Here is a 24,259-nt window from a genome sequence, read left to right on the forward strand (position 1 = left end):
AATTTAAGTTTTATTGCACAAGTTTTCACCAAAAAAACCCACGCGGGCCGTGTTGACCTGCAGCTGTTTACAAACAAAAACATTCAATATTCAATAATAATTGTATCGGGGAGGGGAGCGTATGCAGGCATGGCAAAATGAACAGGTTTACATCCCATAATAAGAACCAGGTACGCTTACGTTATGCTGGGCAAATCACTAGCCGGATTAATCCGCACAAAGTTTGAAATCGTGAATTTAAGAGCTTTGTTCGCTAAAATACCACATAATAACTAATAAAGTTGTTATTTTTGGGTAACAGAAGCAGTTTTTGATCAATTTGGACTAGATTTGTGCGCAAGGAGGTAAATTGTACGAAACTGTCGGGTTTCTTTTGTGATGCGTAAGAATATTGTCTGTCTGGCTTAGGTCAGTTATTCGGTCGCTGGCCGGACGGTGGATTTTTCAATGGGGGTCGGATTTTGTCAATGATCTGGAAAACAATAATTAATATAAGGAGACCACAAACTCACCAATTTATTGGAAATAACGGGACCATAGTGTACATTTCATACAATAAGGTAAGTTTTAATATGAATATTTTTAGTTCTTTGAAACGTCTAAAAAATGTGAGTTTTGTCGCTGCATGTTTGTTCGTGCCATTCAAATGTGCAGGGCAAGCCCTTGCCGTCTGTGTGTGTTCGAAGCGAAGCTGCTGCAAATCTGCCATGCCCAGCCCATTCTATATAGCGAGAGTAATGTAAGAAATAACGGTAGGCAAGCTGTGTTGTTGAATGTAGGGTTATCTCTGCGAATGCTAGTCCTTGTTTTGACATCGTGTATGATGTTAATTGTTTGACAAATACTAGTTTCTTTCAGGTTTTATACAGACCAGAAACACTAAATTTGTAACAACAGTAATTCATACAACAGTGCAGTGTGTATTCAGTTACATTACAGTCTAATTATTGCACCATGGTTCAGTGAACACCTAAAAAGATGCATCCACCATTCCAATTGGTAATCTATATTCAAAACGAACTGTCATGACTGTACTGGGAAGCATTAGGCTAATTTAGTAGTTATCAATGGCAATTGCATGTTTGTTGTCACATTAGTAGATTAGATTAGGTTAGTTTAGGGTTGGGCACCGAATCAGAATGGTTTGTTCAGAGAATTTGTTCGTTCCTGGCAGCTGCCTTGGTTGGTCATTCTTTTTCAAACCTGACTGATGTCCGTCCGCTATATCGTCTTCATTTGTGGAGATGATAGCTCAAACCCTTGCTCTATTAATAATTTAATTATTTTGCTCAAACGTGCTCAAATTCAAAGTCAACATGGTCAAACCATCTCGAACCATGCCATGCTCAAACTTAGAGTAGACCAGTATCTGGAATGCCGTAGACTAGGTAGGCCTACTCATTTTTTTACAAAAAATGTTGACAGGGTTAGGAGTAGGAGTCAGGACAACAGATGTCAACATTTTTAAAAGGAAGAACACTGTCCCTCCATGCTCAGTTTTCTACAATGTTTAATTTCTACAAATCTCAATTTCTAGAGCAAAATTCATAATTTGTCAGTGTTGCACAAAATAAGCAAAATAAAAAAATGTTAGATTAATCATGGATCATGTTTTGCTGAGAACCAGCATTTAATACAAAATATTATTTTGACATTAAATGTCATTAAACATTTTAATTTCTTTATTCAAACCAGCAGCTACATGTTGCACGCATGTTCTTTTATGAAGAAATTTTTAGTGGGGCCTTTGAGCTTGTCAAGCATTTAAATTTGTCTTTGCATCCAAGTGGTTTACCGACGAATCATGTAAGGAAATTGATAGCTCCTGCGTACCTATTTCAGTATGTAGACAAAATCCTGTGCGCGCTCCATAAAATGATTAAATATCATTGCCCATAAAATATGGTTGACTTTACATGATGTGGCGTCAAATTTGAACTATCTATTGCTGATGAGCACACTGGAAACAAAATGTTAGTCTATACAAGTATTACTACTGTGAGACCTTTCATTTAATAACAACATCAACTCTCAGTGTCCTGACGATGACTAGAGCAAGCCAGTCGAAACATTGAGACCAATTCAAGAACTGACTCCATGGTGGTACAGTTAATTACGATCCTATAAGCTAAAGTATTAGTCCCAGACAATTTTCTATACCTTCCGCCTGAGTAGTAGTTAAAAAGCAAAACAGTTCTTTTCAGAACTGAGATGTCTCCCGAAGTCTTTCGAAGTTTCCCGAACACCTGATAATCTACAGTTCTCTAAGAACAAAATCTACCTGGCAAGTACATACACACCAAATTATTAACATCGACTCTCAGTATGCAACTTGGTTGGGTGATGTACTGCTAACAGTTAGGAACCATACCACACCCTTTCAGGCTGAATGTCGAAGGCTAAAACGGACAAAATCATAAGAGAGGTTTCCTTGTACTTCAGGGAATGATTTCCCTGGTATAGCAGAGCAAAATGCTACGCAGAATGTGTCAGTTGCTACTCAAGAATCACCATTTGCTACTCAACATTTATAGTGATCACTGTAGACAAAATCTGTTCAGTGAAATATTTTGCTATGCAAAATCGCCGAATGAAATTGTCCCTAGATCTACTATAAAGGAAAATTCTATTACTGAAACATTTTAAATCAGATCATTTAAAGGGACAGAGCACTGGCAATTCAACAACTCCCCAGGCCTGTAAACTGGCAGTAAACTAGCTGACCAGTCACATGTTCCACAGAACCATTCGCTTGGATTGGCTAACCAAAAGTCAGAGTACATTGCAAACTAAATAGGATTGGATCTTCACACCACCTGCACAAATTCAAATTTTACAAGACAGATATTGCCTTTGGCAGTAGACACCCAGACCATGCTTGGACCATGCTTGGACGAAGCACTACGTGAATTATCACAGATTACTTGTGATTTAGGGAAATTGTTTGAAGGGTTTAATAAGGGAATCCACCTGGCTGTGTAAACAATTGTGTAAGTTGGATGTCTATCCTATGTTAGTATAGACCGTATCGAATATGATGTCACCACTCAAATACCTACCCTACAACATGGCGTCTGTGAGTGGTGCATGTACCTACAGGTGCGTGCGTGTGCCATACAAATCAAACCGGGAACACTGCGTGCTGCATTGATGTACACGTTTAGACGCGCATACTGCCTTTCCTGCAGTACAGTCGTTGCAAAGCAAAAAGGGGTTGTTCGATACGGTCTATTCAACTGCACTGTGTTGTTTCCTTCCCCTAATCTGTGATGAAGCTTCTGAAGTCCAATAGCCAATTTGCCAAAACAAGGAGTTATGGGCGGCATGGAAGACATAATTTACATCAGTTAAATTGCGTCATGTGTTTTCTAAGAGCATAGAGCAAGGTTGAGACATGTAGACATGTGTTGGTCAATGTCTGTAGGCCCTAACTGTAGTGTGATTTCTCTGCAGTGGATGGAAGGGTCCTCTATGTATAGAAGGTGTGCTTTTGAAGTTGTATTGTCTTCCGTGGGATCCTTGGTCTTCCTTTTGGTGACTTACACAAATCACCACATGAAATACCAATAACTTTAAGGCATCCAGGGGCCAATTTCATAGAGCTGCTTAAGCAATTTGCTTAAGCACGAAAATAGCTCGCTTATTTTTCACATGTTACTGGCAAAAATGTCATGCCATATACATACGTACATTGCTTGTGACTGGTATTTAGCTGTTGTTTACTTAGCATAACAATTGAGTGGAGTCTTGGCGGGTAATCTGATGTTACTGAGCAAGGATTTTTTTGCTTAAGCAAAATTTTGTGCTTAAGCAGCTTTATGAAATTGGGCCCAGAATTTAAGATGTTTTACCAGACCCTTTTGTGGCTGGCTTTGCAATTACCTTGTTTGATGATAAGTGTCAAAACATGGTATTATGTCCTCAAAGTCACTATATGTGTTCATCCAACTTGACATCATCCCCTGACCTTGACCCTATCGCACATGGTACCAAAGGTATTTAGGAATGCAGTACATTTGTTGTACATGTACATGTAGTTTGTGCATGGTTGGTGTACATAGCTCTATGGTTTGTGTGACAAAAATGACCTTACATGTCAGGGCTCGAATTTGGGGAAAAAATCCACAAGACCGCAGGGCTTGTTGCTCAGAATTTTTACTGGACCGGAAGATTTTTTACAAGACCAAAATTTTATTAGGAAAAAAAAGTTAACATGATAGAATTGCATGCAGGCCTTTTTCATCCCTTAGGAGGCTTCTTTTTTGATGTGAAACCCAATCAATAAAGTTCCATATACCTACTTCACGTCATTCTCGCCGCCTCCAAAAAAAAAAATCCGATTTGACAGGCAAATCACCAACAAAACACTGCAACGTGCAGCATTCATAAAAAGATCGTCGTAAAAACAGCAGTAGTCAGAAGCTCATCACTGTTGGTAGCCATACTTAGCAAGACGTTTGGCAACAAGACCTTACTTTTAATCCATGCAACACAGGGATGTGTGGTATTGCAACCAGACCTTAATGCAAATTCAACACTCCTTTGTAAGGTATCAGACTTTACACATGGTCAGTGGTAAACAAACATCGCTGTACTAAGGTGTGCCGCCGCGCCGGGCACCAACACATCACTCCCTCGTCCCCGCTCGCTCACTCCCGGGTGCATAAACATAAATGGTTTGAGACTAGATGTACAAGGTGTGGCCATGAGTAAACTGAAAGGAAAATTTGTATGCAGCCTGATGCCCGTGAAAAAAGGACGGATTGACGTTCCGCAGTCGTACTCAGAACACTGATTTGACGACAAGTAAAACAAAAACTTTCATTTTAAATGAGATTGAAATACATTTTTTAATGAAAGATAATATATTTCATATAATTATTTTTAATAGTAACTATATTAGTATGCATAAAAAAAAACCCAAGACCGCCGAACTTGTTCGGCATAAAGTTTACTGGACCGAAGCTAAAATCACTGGCCTCGGGCCTGCGGTCCAGAGTGAAATTCGAGCCCTGCATGTAATGTACCATGGTTGGCTGTGTCTCACATGTAGTCAGGCCTTGAATTTGCTCTTGAATTGAAGGGGCACAGCAATTTTCCCCTAGTGTGAGGAAAATGTAAATTTGTATTGGAACTATGCAAAGGGCACCACAGCAATTGCTGTTGGTGCACCGTGGCAAAAAGAACCACTACCCAAGTTACAACTAAAGAATGTAGTGTTCAATTTGCACCCAACAAACGTGTCAGCTATTTGCATTTTAAATTTTAACTTTACCAATATTAGAACTATTCATTTGTACACGTTAGGCCCATGTGGTGCAACATGGAGTTCAAAGTTGTTCTTTATGAATTACCCAAAAACCACAGTCCGCACGTGGACTGCACTAGTTGGCCTGACGCCTAAGTACACAGTCTGCATTAAACGGAACTATTTAAAAGTAGAGGTACTAAGAGTAATAGCGTGCATCCATTGCACATGTACATTTACATACAGTACGTGTTGGGGAGGGGATGAACTGACAAGTATTATGGTTTGTGGTGAAGGCCAGACCACTGAGCAATGTATAGAGAAACACAGACTGCTGATAAGGACTGATATTCAAGTGCATTTCTTACTATGGTGTTGGAACTCTTGGTGGTAAAAGGAACACGTTGCCTTGGATCGGACGAGTTGATCTATAAAAAGCGTTTGAAACCATTTGTTATGAAATGGATATGGTTGGAAAGATGTTTTAAAAGTAGAATATAATGATCCACACAAGTATCACTCAAAATTGTACGGTCTTCCATTTACGTCGCGAACTAACACGATCGGCCATTTATACTGAGTCAAAAATTTGACTCCCTTAAATGGCCGACCGTGTTATTCGACAAGGTAAAAAGAAAACCACGCAATTTCGAGGCATGTTTGTGTAGATCATTGTATTCTACTTTTACAAGATCTTTCTACCCATATGCATTTTATAACAAATGGTTACAGAACCAACTCGACCATCACATAGATTTTAAAACTGACATTTTTGATTATCCGTGGTCAAAAACTTGCAAACTCTATAGCACTGTGCAAGCTAAAGTGGAAACATCTTATGTAAAAGAACTCTCTTTTACCTGATAGGGGCCTACATAATTTTGATATAGTTTTATTTAAACTGTTCCCTGAGGATTGACTATCTTCAAAATTTAGTTTGAAAGGTACACAGTTTTATGATTTGGATAATCTAGGATGTTGTGACAGTTATTTGTCACCTTGTATTAACTTCTCTTTCATTGAATTCAGGGTCGAGCCCTTGAGCAAAATGAATGGAATTTTGCTGTGCTGTGGGCTTACTGTGGGATCTAACCAAGGCAATCTATCCAAAAGATCTTTAGAAAATGTCTTTGGTTGCGCAAATAATACTTTGCTGGCTTCTTCAGACTTATGACATCGATTAAAAAGTGTAGAATCTGGGCGGTGTTTTTTGTTTATTGATAAGCGTGTACTAGCTATTGGCCAAGCAGATGCAATTAGACCGTCAAGGCGACACTGAGAGACAGATGCGGTTGAGCTCTCTGTCTGTCGTTATTCACATGGCTAGCTATACACCACACTGCAGGCAAGCCTCTGGGGCTAGTGTAGTCACATGGAGGACTACCTACAAATTACTTATGTGTAGAGTGATGGTATGGGATGATCTCTTCAGATAAATTCCAGTTGTTAAAATAATTTGGATCTCGGTCCATGACAGGTACATGTATTTGGTTCATGAAAGAGCATGGGTCTCACTGGTTGTTTTTGTTTGTCCGATTACTCTGTTGACCAAGAGTGACAAATTTCAATTTCAATTGCAGCCATTCATCGCTGATGAATTCCCAGACCACACAGTGACACCTACACTGTACAACGTTTTAAGGTTTTCCAAGGTGAACTCTTCTTGTTGGGTGTACATTGAGGTCAGTGGGGATACAGCAGAATGAACAGGTGTAATAAATTAGTCCTTGAGCAATGCATTCAATAGCTAGACAATTTGGTGTCTGGTTGTACAAGTAATGAAGTTAAACCTAACAACTTTGCTGCAAAGTGTACTGCCTGTAGGTGGTATGCTAAAGTCTACTCATTTACCTATACTAGCAATATGTTATTAAATGTAAAGGGCCTACTTTAAACTCCATACGTCAGGCCTGTATGCTTCCTTTTTGAAAGGGAAAGGGCACAAAGGCATTTTCTCCTCGATAAAGGACAACCTACAATCTGTATTTGTATGATAACATTTTAAATTCCTACTGGAGCATTTGGGTACCAAGGAAACGTCTTCTTCACCTTCTTTGATACATGTACGTGCCCTTCCTTATATTTTTAACATTGACAGGACAACATTGTGTATAATTGGATGATTACAGTACCTACATGTACAATGTACATTTTATGAATCTGGTTATTGTTTTCCGGTAAGTTTTCATGCGTGCACCATGCCATCCCAATTCTTTATGGCTTGTGCATACTGTGTTGGTTTCCACTCTGCCAATATTTGTTGTGGCTTTTTTGCTGTGATAAGGTTATTGAGGAAGTAAGGTATTTCCTATAGGAAGAGGATAAAGCCAATCAAAGTTTTCAAAAAGCCACTTAAGTGCACAACTGTAGGTTATTGTTAACGGTTTTCATTGACAATGTTTTGTTTGTTTCTCTTTTGTTTCACTGTGAAGTTTTGATTTCTGGTGAATTTAAGTGAGTTTTTTTGTTCCTGACACACTTAAACAAATGTGCTACATTAATTGATAGTTTATATTTTGACACTTTTGGGATTTGGTTAAGACTTGTGCACTAATGATTTGTTTTTTTGTTTGTTCTTTAGTTTCTGCAGCCCCCATTGTGCCCCCACCAGGCCTGGTGAGCTATAGCCATGGTGGATAACGATGTTCAAATGGACATAGATGCAGACATTGACGATGCTGGGGGAGCTAAGCTCTTTGAGCGCTCCCGTATCAAGGCACTCGCAGGTGGGTTATTATTTCATTAATATTTCAGATTCATGTTATTCATCAATGGTATCAATTACATGTGATGTTGACATGGCATATTTGAAGCCCGAAATCCATATGTGAATCATGTGCGCAATGTGAAAATATATGCCAAGCAATGCACATAATTTTGTATGGATGACGTACTACGCAATATAGACACCCCTATATAATTTTGTGTTGCTTTGCATCGTGTGTTTAAATTTGTACGCATTCAACTACATTGTTTACACTGCATTTTCAACAACATCTTCAGGTATGTATGATCAGAACAGTTTCAGATTTATTTGACATGCACATGTAGCCTGAGTTGATATAAAAAGCCCTTAATGTTAACACTAATAAAAGGAAAAGAAGCGAGTACGTTATGAAACTTTTAAAGACGACTAGATTTGTCTCAGGATTAGTAAAAGAAAACAAATTTAGAAAACAAATTCCCATAAGCTTTTTAATCAGTGAACTAAAGTGTTTGTGGGTTGTGTAGAAATGACACAGAAAAATGTGGAATAAAATGTTATGATAAATGTGTGAACCAATCTGACATTCAGCTATGGAAGCTTTTCATGCCAGAGCTATCTTTATCTGGTCCCCTGAGGGTGGAGTATTATTACCAACACCATCAAGTGCTTGGTGATGGCTATCATCACAAGCACAGCCCAGTCAAGGTAAAGATAAAGTCCTGGTGCTCAGTCACCCCGGCTGGCCGATGTAAGAAATTGAAGACATTCTCAAGTTTGAATTTAAAGGGTGTTGCCTTGCCCAATACCAAATTATTTTGTTTGGGATAACTCTATACAACAAAAATCCTTCGCGATCAATTGAATATAGTTCTGCCAGGGGTCTCGACATGCAAAGTCTAAATTACAGACATCATGGGGTAGATTAATATTATTTATATGTTTGAGCGGTGTTGGCTACATTCGATAGCAAACTTTAAAAATTTAAAAAAAGGTGGCTCACTCTTAAATAGATCACTGGCTGTTGAAATTAAATAATGCTGTCTCATAACAATGATGTTAATGGTCTTTTTTTTCTTGAAATTTGTACCACAAAATGTTCATTAAATTTCCTCAGTTTTGTTTGTGCGTATAGTTCAAATTTGAAGAAAAGGTTTTAGTGAAAATTATCACTTGGCTCAATTTCATGGTAGTTGTAGTTAGGCTGGTAACCTTATTCTGGTAAGTTGCTGTGCTAAGCTCCATTTTGTGTTTCAGCAGCTCTTTGAAATTGGGCCCTAGACTGAACATCATGGCTTGCTTGTGTATTGCTTGACTTTGCTCAGTACTTATGACCTGCATTGAAATTAAACCGTTTAAATTTGGGTCAAGTTATAACCTTATTATAAAGCTACTTTATGTCACGTACAAACTATTTTAATCCTATCGTGTACACTGTGCAAGCTTATTAGCATCTTTATTCAAGTAGCAACATTGAGCGTGAATGAATGCTTGATTTATTATTCATATCTCTAATTGAATTGCATCAGTGCAAGTTGCCGCTGTTAAATTATCATGAATTATAATGGAGTCCCTTTTCAGTTACCCTGGCGCAGCTAAAATGTTTTGCTAGACTGTAATGAACAATTATTGGGTTAGGAAAAGGAACTGAAGAATTTATAATGTGTCTGATCTGATATAGGTTGTATAATACGGTTTACAAGGTATACACTGTAATAAACGGAAGCGTTTACAGACCTTAAATTCAGTATGTATCTGGAAATGCAATCATCAGCACACTATGTGTGTGTATATTTAGGGCTGTTAAAATCTCGTCTCAAATCTGGAACTATAACAGTCGGCCGGCATTCATCACTATGTCTTGGATCTATTCGGTGAAATTGTTGGTTACCAACCCCGAGGTTGCCTTTTTCGTTACTGTCTGATGAGGTTGTAATCTTTTGAAACCGAGAGACAAACCATCGTCAAGATGGAGACTATGATAGCACAGAGGCAAGGTAAGGGATAGAGGCACTGGTGGATTGAGGCATTCATTACTCTGAATACTGTTGTATTTGAAATTAATACGAGGCAATGCAGTTTGTGTTTCACAGTCTTTGCATAATTTCCTGTGCATTTGTTCTGCATACATATGGATACTTTTTATTTTGTATTTTTGATTAGTAACTTATTCAAACATAGGGGAGAGCCAAAAAGCCAGATTTTTAATATTATGCAACTTTGTTGTAAATGTGTAAAGATGGCTATGATGAGTGTCTCTTTACACTTTGTTGGCAACATTATGTTGTAGGATTTAAAAGCTTGACTTTTTCTTCTGCTGCCACGCGAAAGTTACTGTCACTGGCTTTGGTGTATTGCTACAATGCGTTTCCACCTCGACTTTTATTCTGCGACGTTCTGCATAGGTCGGGGTAGGTTTACAGGCAAAGTCGTTTTTATTGGAAATTTTAGCGGCCCTGTTAAGTTACCTTGACTGTGCGGAAGTCTTCCGCGACCTCTTTTGGTCTGTTACAGGGAGGTCAGTTTACCATGCATCTCCATTGGATTTAATTGTGGTCATTCTACAGAAAGGCTTGATACTTTTAACAAAAAACTGTCCAATGGAACACAGCTTTTGGGAAGTTCGCGACCTGAAAATGAGGCCTTTATAATCACAGTGAAGAGAAATTATCACGCTTATTTATTATTATTTTTTCCCCAAAGATGAGCGTGAGATGGTTCAGAAGAAGACCTTCACCAAGTGGGTCAACTCCCATCTCCAGCGCGTATCTTGCCGCATCGTCAACCTGTACACAGATCTGAGAGATGGTAGGATGCTCATCAAACTTCTAGAAGTTTTATCCGGAGAGAGACTGGTGAGTCGAGATTCTCTTATGGACATTGCTTTTTTAGTTACCCTACAGCCCGGTTCATACTTCCTGCGAATGCGAATGTGATACAAGTTTTGTCGCCACATCCCTGTTTTAATAATAATAATAATAAGACTTGTAATGCGCACATATCCATCCTGCTGGGTGTTCAAGGTGCAGTAAAAACCAAAAACAAAACAAAAACAAAACACAACACAAAGAAAAACAGACACAACAAAATTAGTCATTGAAAACCTGTGACATAAGATAAGTTTTGAGAAGAGACTTCAATTTTGCAGTACAAATGCGATTGTTTCACAGGAATTGAGCACATTTCAACTGATGCAAAATCATTTGTTGCGAATTTGTGACGTCAAAATTCGTATCGCATTCAGATTCGCAGGAAGTATAAACCGGGCTTAAAGCCACTTGGTTTTTTCTTTTAATATCCCAATACCTTGGGCATGAATAATTCATCTGACACAACAAAATGTTTGCATGAAGTCGTGAGTCATGTGTCATTTGGGTATTTTTTGAAACAGTAATATTTTCTGAATTAGTGATCTTGAAATTTATGCCAGGTTGAATTTCAACTTAACATCTACATGTAGTAAGCCTGGCAAGAATGCTTGTGAAGCCAGTAGAGTAACGTGTACGTGTAATGTAACCAATATGTGCCTAGGCTACACTTATGACCCAGGTGTGTTACTGACGCACATCCATTTTCAATCTAGTCTTGATTCAGCTAGAGAACAGTCTCTCAACTGTACATGTTATTGTAGTCGTATAGGCATAGTCGTGTAATCGCAAGTGATATCGGCAGATACGCTCTGTGCTATAAAATGGCCTACAAAGTTGTGGAGACAGCTCGTGTACAGCATGGTGTGTAGGAATTGGTAGATAATTAGAGAGAGTTCAAGTTTCCCATTAACCAGTTGAAATCACCTGGGTGGTTCGCCAAGCTCCCATGACAGACTGCACTGACCGTTATTCAATTACACAGGCAGGTCATAAAGGTTAAAGGTTATTTGTCCCTTCCCTTTTCAAAAGGAATCTGGAAAGTATCAGCCTGTTGTTAATTTTGTGGTATCCAAGGAAAAAGTAGGTCTAAGCATTCTTGAAAAAAAGGTTTCTCTGCACACAAACATTTGTATTATACTATAGGCCTAAAGCCCGGTTCAAACTTCCAGTGAATACATTCGCCACAAATTCGCCATTAATAATTGAGCAGTTGAGCTGAGTTCTAATTTCGCAAATATTTGCTGCGAAAACAGCCTTGTGACTTCAAAATTTGCTTTACATTTGCAGGAAGTAAGAACCGGTGATGAAAGACATAAAGTTCTAAATTTAAAGTTAGCTCAAATACCAATCACCCTAACAATATTTTTGGATGAGCTATGCTTACATAAATTAGTTTCAAAACAGAAGACTTGATATTTAGATAAATGTACTTTGAGTCTGGCTGAAAATAAGGATTTACATGTTCCTAAAAAATCATGTTGGTTTGAAGAAGGGGTGGTCAGCAGTTGGTTTAATTGACGTCTGCATTATATTATGTATCATACTTGCAATTCTTCGGTTTGAAATGGACACACAGTTGCGCCAGATTTGGGAGCGTTCATGTTTGATCATCCAGTCTTTAGAAGATTTATTTTAGCAAATATTTAGATGAAAATACTTTTAAGTATTATTCCTTCAACCTTTTTTTTATATGGTGAAATACAGCGACATTCAATTGCTGTCATGCAATTGGGGCCACATTGACATTAGACCCCAGTGGTTTTGAGTTTGCTGCAGGAATTGATGTCTCCTAATTAACATTATTTTGGATGGATAGGTATAATTACTTGCCTGCATTTCAACTATTTGATCTACACACTGCCAGGAATTCATAAATAATCAACTTCCGGGGAGGATGGTAACGTATGTTGGTTTTTACGGATTGAAAATGTGTCATGATCATTTTGTATAGTCATCTGTTTTTGCGTTGACTTTGTGCTCTAACTTTATTTTTTAACTTTGCAATTATTTCTAGTGTAAAAAAGTACACCGTGGTTTTGTTGTTGTAGAAACGGTACATTTTCATTAGTTATTCAAATATAAAGTAATTAAAATCATTTAGATTCCTTAAATTTACAATGATACACGTATCAGGGTAAATGTACTACATGAAATATTTCAGGTATTTAAATTTGCACACTGTATTAAACATTTCTTTCAAACCTTCAAAATTTAGGATGTACATGTAATACAATCTGTATGGACACACCCATTTTATACCTGAGGCAGTTGTTAAATATTCATATCGTTTACATGCAAATCGAATTGAACCATATAAAAATTAATGGTAAGGTCAAGGTGATGCAAGTTCAAGGGAAACATGGGAGATTGCCTAGTGTGGCAGAATGAATATTTTAAAGGGATTTTGGTTGCTCAGTGTCTTGTAACTTTGGGGTTGGACAAAAACAAATTTACTAGAGCAGGATTTTAACTATCTGGATTAACATGATGGCACTCCACCAACTGAGCTATCTATAGGGTGGCACGGTTGGCTTGTGCGTAAAGCGCTCGCCTCTCACCAAGGTGACCCCGGTTCGATTCCTAGTGTGGCAGAATGAATATTTTAAAGGGATTTTGGTTGCTCAGTGTCTTGTAACTTTGGGGTTGGACAAAAACAAATTTACTAGAGCAGGATTTTAACTATCTGGATTAACATGATGGCACTCCACCAACTGAGCTATCTATAGGGTGGCACGGTTGGCTTGTGCGTAAAGCGCTCGCCTCTCACCAAGGTGACCCCGGTTCGATTCCCGGTCGGGACCATATGTGAGTTGAGTTGTGCGTTGGTTCTCCGCTGTGCCACAAGGGTTTTCCAGACCATCCGGTTTGCCTCCCTCAGGTAAAAATCAAACACTTTCGATCTTGGCTGTGCTCCATGGTCATAATGGGTTGATGTGGCTGGCAGCTAAATGCGCCCTTGCATGCCTGCTTCTCGAACACGTTGTAGCCGCGTCCTTCGCAATTCAGCTCTAGCTGCGAGTAAGGACGATTAGCCCCCCCCCCCCAAATTATCTATGTTTAGCCATAAGTTGGCTTAATCTTCCTATTTTGTCACTATCTTTGTTTTTTTCATGAGGGACAGGTCAGCAGGGCCAGTTAGTTTTTCATTTCACTAGTCTGTCAGCATTTTCAAATGAAACAGAGATCTATGTTTTTCAACACCGAACTACATAGCTAGCCGAGTCACTTGGAGTGAATTTTGACTGAGTCCTCATGTTTTTTTTTTAAAGATCAAATTATTAAAAAAATGAAGATAAAACCATATAACAATGCCCAAGATTGCAGAGTAGGGCTTTTAAAACCAGAGTAAATGTTAATATTGGGCTTCATGCTTGCAGGTTTTCGAGCTTGCATGCTTTGCACTCAGAGTTTAGGTCTTTTTCTCAACAGATGATCACATCCCTGGTTAACAGAGGATGCTTAGTACAAAAGACTGAAACAAATTAGATGTTGATTCAAAAACAACAAAATCACTAAAAGTGGCATCAGCCATTGGGGTTGAAATGATTTAAGCCAGAAATCTGCCTGGAAAAAGAAACGGCAGCGATGCAAGATATCCTATGGCCAGTTGTGTTGTGGATAATGCTGTTTGTCAGGATCTGAATAGCAGTTATCCTGCACAGTTGGCGTCAATCAAACTCTTTAACACTTCTAGTTCTTTTATCCATTGTTCTTCCTGAGCTAGTCCACACTGGATTGCTTTAATGCCATTGTTGTCCGGATCACGTAATAATGCTATTAGTGTCAGTATCTTTGTACACTCTCAATAGAACGAGGATGCATCAAAACTAATGAACTGTGACACTGTAAAGCTTTGAAATTCCCTATGTACCAGTTAGACAGCGTTTTCACACAGAAGGGATATTTCTCTAAAATAATTTCTTATTAATGTAAATCCCCAAAAGGATAATTCTAATGCTGGCATCATTATAGTTTTATTCAAGACATAATGAATGTTTTAAAACATTTATGGTGTGACATAGGTTATTGAGCATTTGTTACTAACCAGTGTTCACCAGAGGACAAGCATAAATAAATAGGCAATGGATTTTATCAACATCAATTTATACAGTAGTTAAATGATTGCAAGTGTTTGTTTAAATACAAATAAATAATACCTCTGAAATATCATGTTTGTACATGGTATGTATTTCAATCATTTCTGGAAAGGAAATTTAACAGTTTTTTGGTAAAATGCTTTCATTTTGAAGTGAAAATATAAAATCCATAAATTGCCAGTATCTTAATTTGAAAAATGTATGACAAATTATGCAGACACTTTACTTGAATGCACATCGGATGATTCATGAGGGCTGTTTGAGTTTGCTGCAACGCATTAGTACAGGAGGGTTTATCTAATGATCCAACACAGACCTGGCCGCCCTGCAAAGACATCAGCTGAGGAGTATTAATGAGATGACACATTGGACATAAAATAAGAAGCCCGGGACAATGGGATGATGTCTCCTTGCATCCAAAATGAGGAGGATGAGGAGAACAACCAATACCCTGGGATTGCTGAACATGAGGCTCTCTCAACGTCTCAAATACAAGAGAAGATGCCTCCAGCGTCTGCAGGCTAAAGCAAACTTTCAAATAGAAAATAAGTACTGAAAAAAAACAAATCAGGCCTGATACTTCATGAAGGCAATGAAGGCGATTGCCTCCTTGCCCCTGTTCATTGCCTTGATGCCCTTGCAGTTGAAATTTACAATTTCATAACAGGGTGCTCTTTACCTAGGAGAAATGCCTTGGTGCCCCTGCCCTTTCAAAAATGAAGCATGAGATTTTTAGTTGAAAGATAACAAGTTCCCTGTAGGAAAGGGTGGGGAAGATGGTCAATGTATTGAATTTTTGTATAAGCCTGTTAGCTGCAGGATGCTGTTTGGAAAATTCCAATGATTATAAGCAGTGTTTCCTGAGTTATATTGAACTGGTTGATCAGGCATGCATCTGATTTCCTCTTATATTGAAGTAAGATATGAGAGAGGAGGTGTTGCTGAAACTCAAAAATATTACACAGAGTTTTGTGTACTCGGCAATTTCCTCTTTTTGCTTTAATTACAAAGTTGCATACTGCGTTGCAGCCATTTATATACTTCAAACATTTACGTCAGTGATGTTTTAAAAAAAAACATGGAAAAGTGGGTGAGCTTATTGAGGTGAGCTGCTTTGTGTGTTCAGAAAAGGGGGAAACCGTACCCTATAAATGGATTGATTTTCAAGCGAGTCAATGGAGCACAAATAAAACAGAGTGAACAAACTACAAACAAAATCAAATAAGTTGAAGCTTGCCATTCTTAGCAATTTGTTTTCACATGTTCTAAATAAAAAAGTCAATCCAAGTTACTCCTTTGCGGACTGTAGCTAAACTTGATTGGGTTTTTCTTTCATGTATCAAACACTATCACAGTAGTGTGTTCAGTCTAGTCTGGTAACAAACTCTCTGGTCCAGTAAAAGTTTTCAGCTATAACTTGTACAAGCCTTGCAGTCTTTTGGATTGCCCCAAAAAGTTTGAGCCCTGGTTCTATCGCAGTTTGCTTGATATTTACTACCTATCGGTTCGAAAAAAACGTCCTTACAATGTGAGCCAGTGTTTGCTGAACAAACATACACAGTACCATGAAAATGCAGGTATCTGTTCACTAAATGTACTTGGTGCATTCGATCTATTTTGGTATTTATGGCAATGCGTCTCCTTAATGCATGGGCGTTTCTTTTATGCCCGGCTTATTTTATATTTTACGCGAACCAATGAATGCATAAAATGTATGTGGGAGGTGACTTTGGAAAAGAGGATTAGTTTGGGCTGTTCAATAAGTCATACCCAAGTGGCCATTCAAAGCTTCTTTCAGGTAGAAAGACAAACAAGAGCCTTTCAGTGGAAAGGTGGTTACTTCACAAAGCAAACCTAGAGTGATGACGGTAGTATTATTAGAATACATAGTAGTTCATGTATGCAGAGGCTCTACACGTACCTGAACATGAATACATCACAACCTCGGGCGTGTTCAAGAATGATTTTAAGGAGAGAGTTTTTTTTACAGTCACACAGCTGTTTAACCAATGTTTAGCCATAGGTAGGATGTCTGTGAAAGGAGATCACAGATTTTTATTTTACCTTGTTGTGACAATTTCATCAGGTGGAACTAAATGAAACACCACATTTGTGTGCACAGTTTTTAAGATCTTGTTTTGTTTTTCAAGAAGACCAAAATATTTGATGTGAAAGTGTTGAAGTAGTCTTCTTGCTCAGATTATTACCACTGTCGACTTAATAGCAATTACTAGTCCAATTAATTTCCTGCTCAAATTAATGAATGAAAAATTGAAGGAAATTAATTTCCTGATGAAATGTCTTCTGAATTTCAAGGGCATTCAGCTGCAATGCTAAAAACAAGCAGATCATCGAGTTCCAATGCTCGAAATTGCGGGTGTAGACAGTCCTAAAAAAAGATCAAAAACAACTTTGGAGAGTCGAAATGCCTTCTTTGTAACTTTAAAGTTATTAAGCCTTGCTTAGAGTGAAACCCCAGGGAGTATGTTTGATATGTTTATATTGGATTGTGTTGAACAAAAATCTTTCTGACACAAACAGCTCTTGGCCCTGTCTGCACTGAGCAAGGAGTGTGACAGAGCATTATTGGACTTGGGTTGAAACTGAGAGCTTGTTATTGCGCAAACTTAGACCATGGAATTCCATGGAAAAATGTAAACCATTTTCGAAATTCTGCCGTACTCCATAAAGATGCATACAAAATAGGATGATTTTGTCACCACAATTATGAATCTCTAATAAGTCAAAACCCAAATAAAATTATTTAGTTCAGGAAGCCATTGTTACACTAATAAAAAAATGTCTGTTTGATATATTTACTTTAATATGTGTTTTTAAAGGGGTGACACTTGGGCCCTAATTCATTCAGGTTAAACAAAATTAACTGATGTTTCATTTATAAAATTGTGTTTTTGGACCGTTTTTGGGGGTAGATAGTCCCTTTGTTTTTAAAAGCATCACATGTCTTACACTTCATTATTTTGAGGGCATGTTGTTTTTTGCATAGTAAAGGGCGCCCCAAATGAGGGAAATGTTAGCAGTTATTTTTTTTCAATTGGAACATTTCAAGGTGTGTCAAGGAAAAGGCTAGGGGCATTGAGGAAAGACCTCTGTAAAGTATCAGGACTGCTGAAAGGATGTATGGTGCCATACAAATGTTGTGCATCATCATCATCATCATACATTTTAGCATATATAATTTGTTGTTTGTGAATGCGAGGTGCAAATAAAATAAATAAAATCAAGTCTAAAATGAACAGTGTATGAGATGTATCTATCTGTCGCATCTCACAAAGATATTATTGTATTTGCTTCATGAGATCAAAAATATCTAAATATCCCTTCTACCATGTCTACCCGTTTTAAATATGGAGGGCATGATAATAAACATGTTCATGACTTCCATGATAATAAACATGTTCATGACTTCCATGATAATAAACATGTTCATGACTTCCATGATAATAAACATGTTCATGACTTCCATGATAATAAACATGTTCATGATAATAAACATGTTCATGACTTCCATGATAATAAACATGTTCATGACTTCCATGATAATAAACATGTTCATGACTTCCATGATAATAAACATGTTCATGACTTCCATGATAATAAACATGTTCATGACTTCCATGATAATAAACATGTTCATGACTTCCATGATAATAAACATGTTCATGACTTCCATGATAATAAACATGTTCATGACTTCCATGATAATAAACATGTTCATGACTTCCATGATAATAAACATGTTCATGACTTCCATGATAATAAACATGTTCATGACTTCCATGATAATAAACATGTTCATGACTTCCATGATAATAAACATGTTCATGACTTCCATGATAATAAACATGTTCATGACTTCCATGATAATAAACATGTTCATGACTTCCATGATAATAAACATGTTCATGACTTCCATGATAATAAACATGTTCATGATAATAAACATGTTCATGACTTCATATGTGTGTACAATTATTTGATTGATGGTCCCAATATCACGGCTCTGCTTACTGTAAGCAAAGAATCGGCGTTTATGGAAGCATGAAATTCTGCGCTTACATATGTACGTCAGAAGCGTATTTCAGGGGTTAGCAGGGAATTTTCGTCTTCTGCGCGTGCGTATTCCACGTTTCTAGTCATTCTTCGCATCCACAGCTAGCGCAAAAATTCAATGGTGATCGTAAGCGCAGAGCCATGAAATTGGGGCCTGATCATTCCACTGCATCTACATCTAGATTAAGATCCAAGTGTACAGTACTGTACATGGGTGGGAGTGTGCACTAACAGGGTGACCTAGCACTCCCAGCCCTGCCCTGCATGCATAGCATTATCACTCAACCATACTATGCCACTTCTGTAGGTTCCTTGGGTAGGGTTAGTGATGAGATGTGTAATAGCTAAATAACAGCATCAAGGGATGACCTCAGCACTGGCCTGATCTCTTCAGATTCGATTAAATATTCACTCTTGGGTTTCAGCTTGCTGTTTTATTCATCCAGTCTGAAGCTTTAAATTTTATGAATAAAGCAAAAAATATACATGATAAATTTTGAATGATTGAAGTGAAGATTGACTGGAAGAGTTATGTAATCTGTGAATCGTTACACATATGAAATATGAATGATAGTGGCTTCTTCTTATATCCGTCACTCAGTGACCCACAAGGCGCTTCAACGTTCAGTATTTTGTATTGTAGGTAAAAGGAGCTTCACCAACTTGATGGTTTTCTAATACATGTTTCATGGGTTATGATTGATTAGTATGTTACCTTCATTTGTCACTGAACACCGGAAGATCTAAGCAAATTTTAGAATCAGGAAAACAGCACCTGTTATGCTTGAGAAGTAGCAAAAAGGAAGCGGAACTTACAAGCTCTGTTCATGAAATAGTTTGCAATATTGCTACGTGTACATTCTGATTTTTATATTCGCACGGAAATGAAATGCCTGTTTTTGAAAGCCTCAAGCCCGGATCATGCTTCCTGCAAATTCAAATGCAGAGCAAAAATTTACATCACAAATTTGAAACAAATATTTCGCAGCAGTTGAAATGAGCTCAACTCCTGCGAAACATTCAACTGCAAATATGGCCCTTTGACGTCAAAAATTGCTTTGCATTGGCAGTATGAACCGGGCTTTAAATTTACGAAGAGGCTGTACTTAGAACAAAAAAATGTGTAAATTTATTGTTGTACTTATTTGGAGCATAGAGAATTGAGTTTTAGTTCTCTGCATTATTACACCCTTTTCATATTGAGCGAATCCTATATGCCAAGCCGGCAGCAACATCAGCACACCCAGTGTAATATAACATAATCCAATTGACTGTGTACAAATTCCATCATACAGTTCCATGTACATTTCATAGGGGTCAACATTATGCATGCATTCAGTCCACTGCCAGTGCCAGACAATTAGCTGATACTGCCCGCACACACTACATGTATGCTATACTGACTCATTCAACCTTTGATTCTATACCTGCAATGCCTATTCAACATATGGTTATCGTTTTTCCATTTAAAATAGTATTCAAGGTTCAACTTGCTATTGACTCATTGTACTTGACCTCACTCAATATTCATACTGTGACATTCCTCACATTAATCAAATGATAAGAGAGAAAAGGAGTGGTAGTTTCTAAACATGGAATTTTTTTGGAAATTGTCAGGTTTGATATTTGATTAAATTTTTAATGAAATTTTGTTTTACCTGTTTTATGAATGCTAGTTTTAAAATAGGCTGCTCTGACAGCATTGCACATTGTAAATTTAGAAGTTTTATATGCAGTAAATAAATGTTGAAAATGTCATACATGTATCGAGTGTATGAAGTGGTGATCAACCTGAATGTGGTACCATGTGTCTAGACTGGTTAAAATAAAAACATTTATAAGGTTTCAACATTTTGTATACACAAACCTAAAAGGTAGTGGACACTATTGGTAATTGTCAAAGACCATGTCTTCTCTCTTGGTGTATCTCAATATTAATGCACAAATTAACAAACCTGTGAAAATCTTTAGCTCGATTGGTCGTTAAAGTTGCGAGATAATAATCAAAAAAAAAAATACCCTTGTCACACAAAGTTCTATGCTTTCCGGAGCTTGATTCGGAGACCTCAAATTCTAAATCTGAGGTCTCAAAATCAAATTCGTGGAAAATCACTTCTTTCTCGAAAACTACGTCACTTCAGAGGGAGCCGTTTCACACAATATTTTATTCCATCAACCTCTCCCCATTACTCGTTACCAAGTGCAGCTACTAATAATTATTTTGAGTAATTACCAATAGTGTCCACTGCCTTTAAAACTGTTTATTTCCAATGGGAAAATTGTACCCTTTTGCAGGTTGGGATTTTGTTTATTTTGTTTATCAGAGTGTTCAATTTCAGGGCCTACATGTAGCCACTTAGACCGAAAAAAATAAAAATTCCTCAAATCTTTATGTTTATCTTTTCAGCCCAAACCAACAAAAGGCAAGATGCGAATTCACTGTCTAGAAAATTGCGACAAAGCGCTGCAGTTCCTGAAGGAAAAGAAGGTGCATCTGGAGAACATGGGGTCACATGACATCACCGATGGTAGCCATCGCTTGACCCTTGGTCTTATTTGGACCATCATTCTCCGATTCCAGGTAAATGTTTACAGATGAAAATATTTAATGGGGCTGCTGAAGCCACTAAGCTTAGAGGCCACAAATACACTTAGCTCAGAAAAAAAGAATATTAATCGTTTGTTATAAAATGCATGGTTAGAAAGATGTTCTAAAAGTAGACATGGTAGAGTATGATGATCCAGACAAATGTAACTCGAAATTGCAGGGTTTTCCTTATATGTCGTGAACTAATATGGCACTCCAATTTGTGGAGTAAAATTTTTGTAATTTTAAAACATCTTGCCAACCATACATTTGCTAACAAACGGTTTCAACTGAGTTTTCTAAGACCAACTCGCCCGATCCAAGGCAGTGTGTCCCTTTATGAATTATTTTGTGTTAAGCAGCTCTATGAAATTACGAAGCAGCACTATGAAATGGTTAACGTAGTCAACATATTTTATGAGCACTCTCGTATTTCATTTCATTCCGGTTAATAAAACATATCCTGCTGAGTGAGAAGTTTATTAATACGTATGGGGTCTGGGAAGGCAAGCGTGCACAGCCAAGTCCAGATCAGGGAAGTGTAGGTTTATTAGGATAATTGGATCGTCAGAAAGAAACAAGAACCAGAAGCATGAAAATGATGTAAGAAAAAGTAACAGTGTTGCAGGGGGCATTTTTTTCTATCTACGATAATTTTATGGGAATAGTTAATTTAAAATAGACCAAGAGTAAAATGCCAAAAGCAAATCTGTTTTTGCTTGAAATCTTAAACTATTTCTCAATTTGGGAAATAAGTTTTTCAGTTCTAAAATTTTGATTTCTATTTTGATAAAAAAAATAAAACCCTTGGTGAGACAGATTATGAATGTATTTTTATTTATTGCCAGTTTTGATGCCATTTAGTGAGAGGAAAATCCACCAGAAATGTTTGTGTGCAATGCTTGGCCTTTGAAAGGAGGCAGTAATTAAATGATTGTTCTGGACAAATGCACAGAAAGATAAACACAAATTTTCACAATTCGCTGATTTTGACCTCAATTTGTTGTACTTTTGTTTCTGTGAGCATGCATACAGGGCCTGGGTTTGCCGTAGTACTTGATTATTTAAAAACTGTTACTAAAAAAGTGCTGTTTACCAAAAGCTGTGAAAGAAAAAGTTGTTGAAGTGTATTGCAGTGTAGTATAAGAAGCAGTGAAGTGTATTTCCACTTCTCTGCTTTTGTTTACACTCAGTTTCCTGTTCATGTTGTGTTGTCATTTAGCCTTCGGGAAAGACCCTGCTAGGGTCAAAACATCAGGTCATTTACTTCTTTTTTTTTTGCAAAGAAAAAGTTTGATAAAATAACACAATGTTTCCATTGAACAGATTCAAGACATCAGTTTTGAAGATGAAGACAACCAAGAAACCCGCTCTGCCAAGGACGCCCTGCTTCTCTGGTGCCAGATGAAGACTGCCGGCTATGCTAACGTTAACATTCGCAACTTCACCACGAGTTGGCGGGATGGTCTGGCCTTCAATGCACTGATCCACAAGCACAGGCCAGACCTGATCGAGTACCAGAAACTGACCAAGTCCAACCCCATCCACAACCTGAACAATGCCTTCAATGTAGCTGAGCAGAAGTTGGACCTGTCCAAGCTGCTAGACCCAGAGGGTAAGTAATAATAATAAATTATGCTTATAAAAGCGCCTTTCATCCATGGACTGGTGCTGTACAAATTTAAATAGCACCGTACTAGAAGAGGACACAATCAAAGGGCATAACAAGATTTCTTAAAATACAAACCACAAAAGTGGACCAGCCAATAATAAAAACTGCACACCATGAAAGTTAAAAAGTTATGAAAATATTAGATGGGTGCATGGAAATACTTTGCCTTCCATGAGTGCGATCATTTTGTTGCAGGTATATGAATATAAATTGCTATAGATACAAGTGCAAGAGTACCTTTCCCAGGCTTGAAATAACCCGCGGCACCTACAGCAATTACCATGGTTCCCTGTGCTTTTGTTGTAGTGCCCTTTTTTTAAAGTTCCAATAGAAATTTTCATTTTCCTGATAGAAGTGTCCCTAACCAGAGGGAAATTACTGTGCCCCTTTAAGAGAGAAGGTCAAGGCCTGGTTTCTCAAAAGGACGAGGACTGACACAAAAAGATATTCAAATATAAGCAGGCGCACTCCATCCCTCAATCGATACATGTAATTGAATCGAAGTGTCATTAACTTTCAATGTTTTTTTTCAATAGCCACCTCAGTAATAACAACGATACTAGACCGTCTTGTTAAAACTTGTATTCTTCTTGAGCATACTGATTGAAATGTCAGAATTGTTCAGGTGTGGAATTTTGTCTTTGACAGGACAAGGCCGTTTTCTTTTTGCAAAGAGCACTTCCATTGAAAATTCTTAATGATTGGGGAAAGCTCACAAAATAGAATTGACTAGAGCGGGATTTGAACCAACGACGTCTTGATTAACGTGCCAGCGCTCTACCACTGAGCTAATCTTGCCCCAATGTTGGCGGTCTCCCTATTTTGTCAGTATCTTTGTTCGGGGGTGCCAGTCAGAAGCCATACAACCATTAACTGCCATGTAGCCAAGGATCACAGCCAAAATACGATGTAGTCGATCACCTTTTAAAAGGGGATGCGACTGTTTATTTCAGATATCAAATCTTAGTATGAGAAACTTTTGAAAGGGCACCAATGCCAAGACAAGG

The 24,259-nt window shown here is 37.8% G+C and overlaps 1 protein-coding gene across 1 annotated transcript in view; it reads left to right on the top strand.

The window, feature by feature from the left end:
- Nucleotides 1-418: 418 nt before the first annotated feature.
- LOC117295595 (spectrin beta chain-like) overlaps nt 419-24,259 on the top strand; it is a 60,298-nt gene continuing 36,457 nt past the window's right edge. The window contains exons 1-5 of the mRNA XM_033778296.1: nt 419-560; nt 7,830-7,974; nt 10,656-10,807; nt 21,401-21,574; nt 22,907-23,195. Coding sequence (XP_033634187.1) covers nt 7,878-7,974; nt 10,656-10,807; nt 21,401-21,574; nt 22,907-23,195 — 712 coding nt within the window. The 5' untranslated portion in view covers nt 419-560; nt 7,830-7,877. The remainder of the gene's footprint in view (nt 561-7,829; nt 7,975-10,655; nt 10,808-21,400; nt 21,575-22,906; nt 23,196-24,259) is intronic.

This window comes from Asterias rubens, chromosome 1 (genome assembly GCF_902459465.1).
Source record: "Asterias rubens chromosome 1, eAstRub1.3, whole genome shotgun sequence".
Classification (NCBI taxonomy): Eukaryota; Metazoa; Echinodermata; class Asteroidea; order Forcipulatida; family Asteriidae; genus Asterias; species Asterias rubens.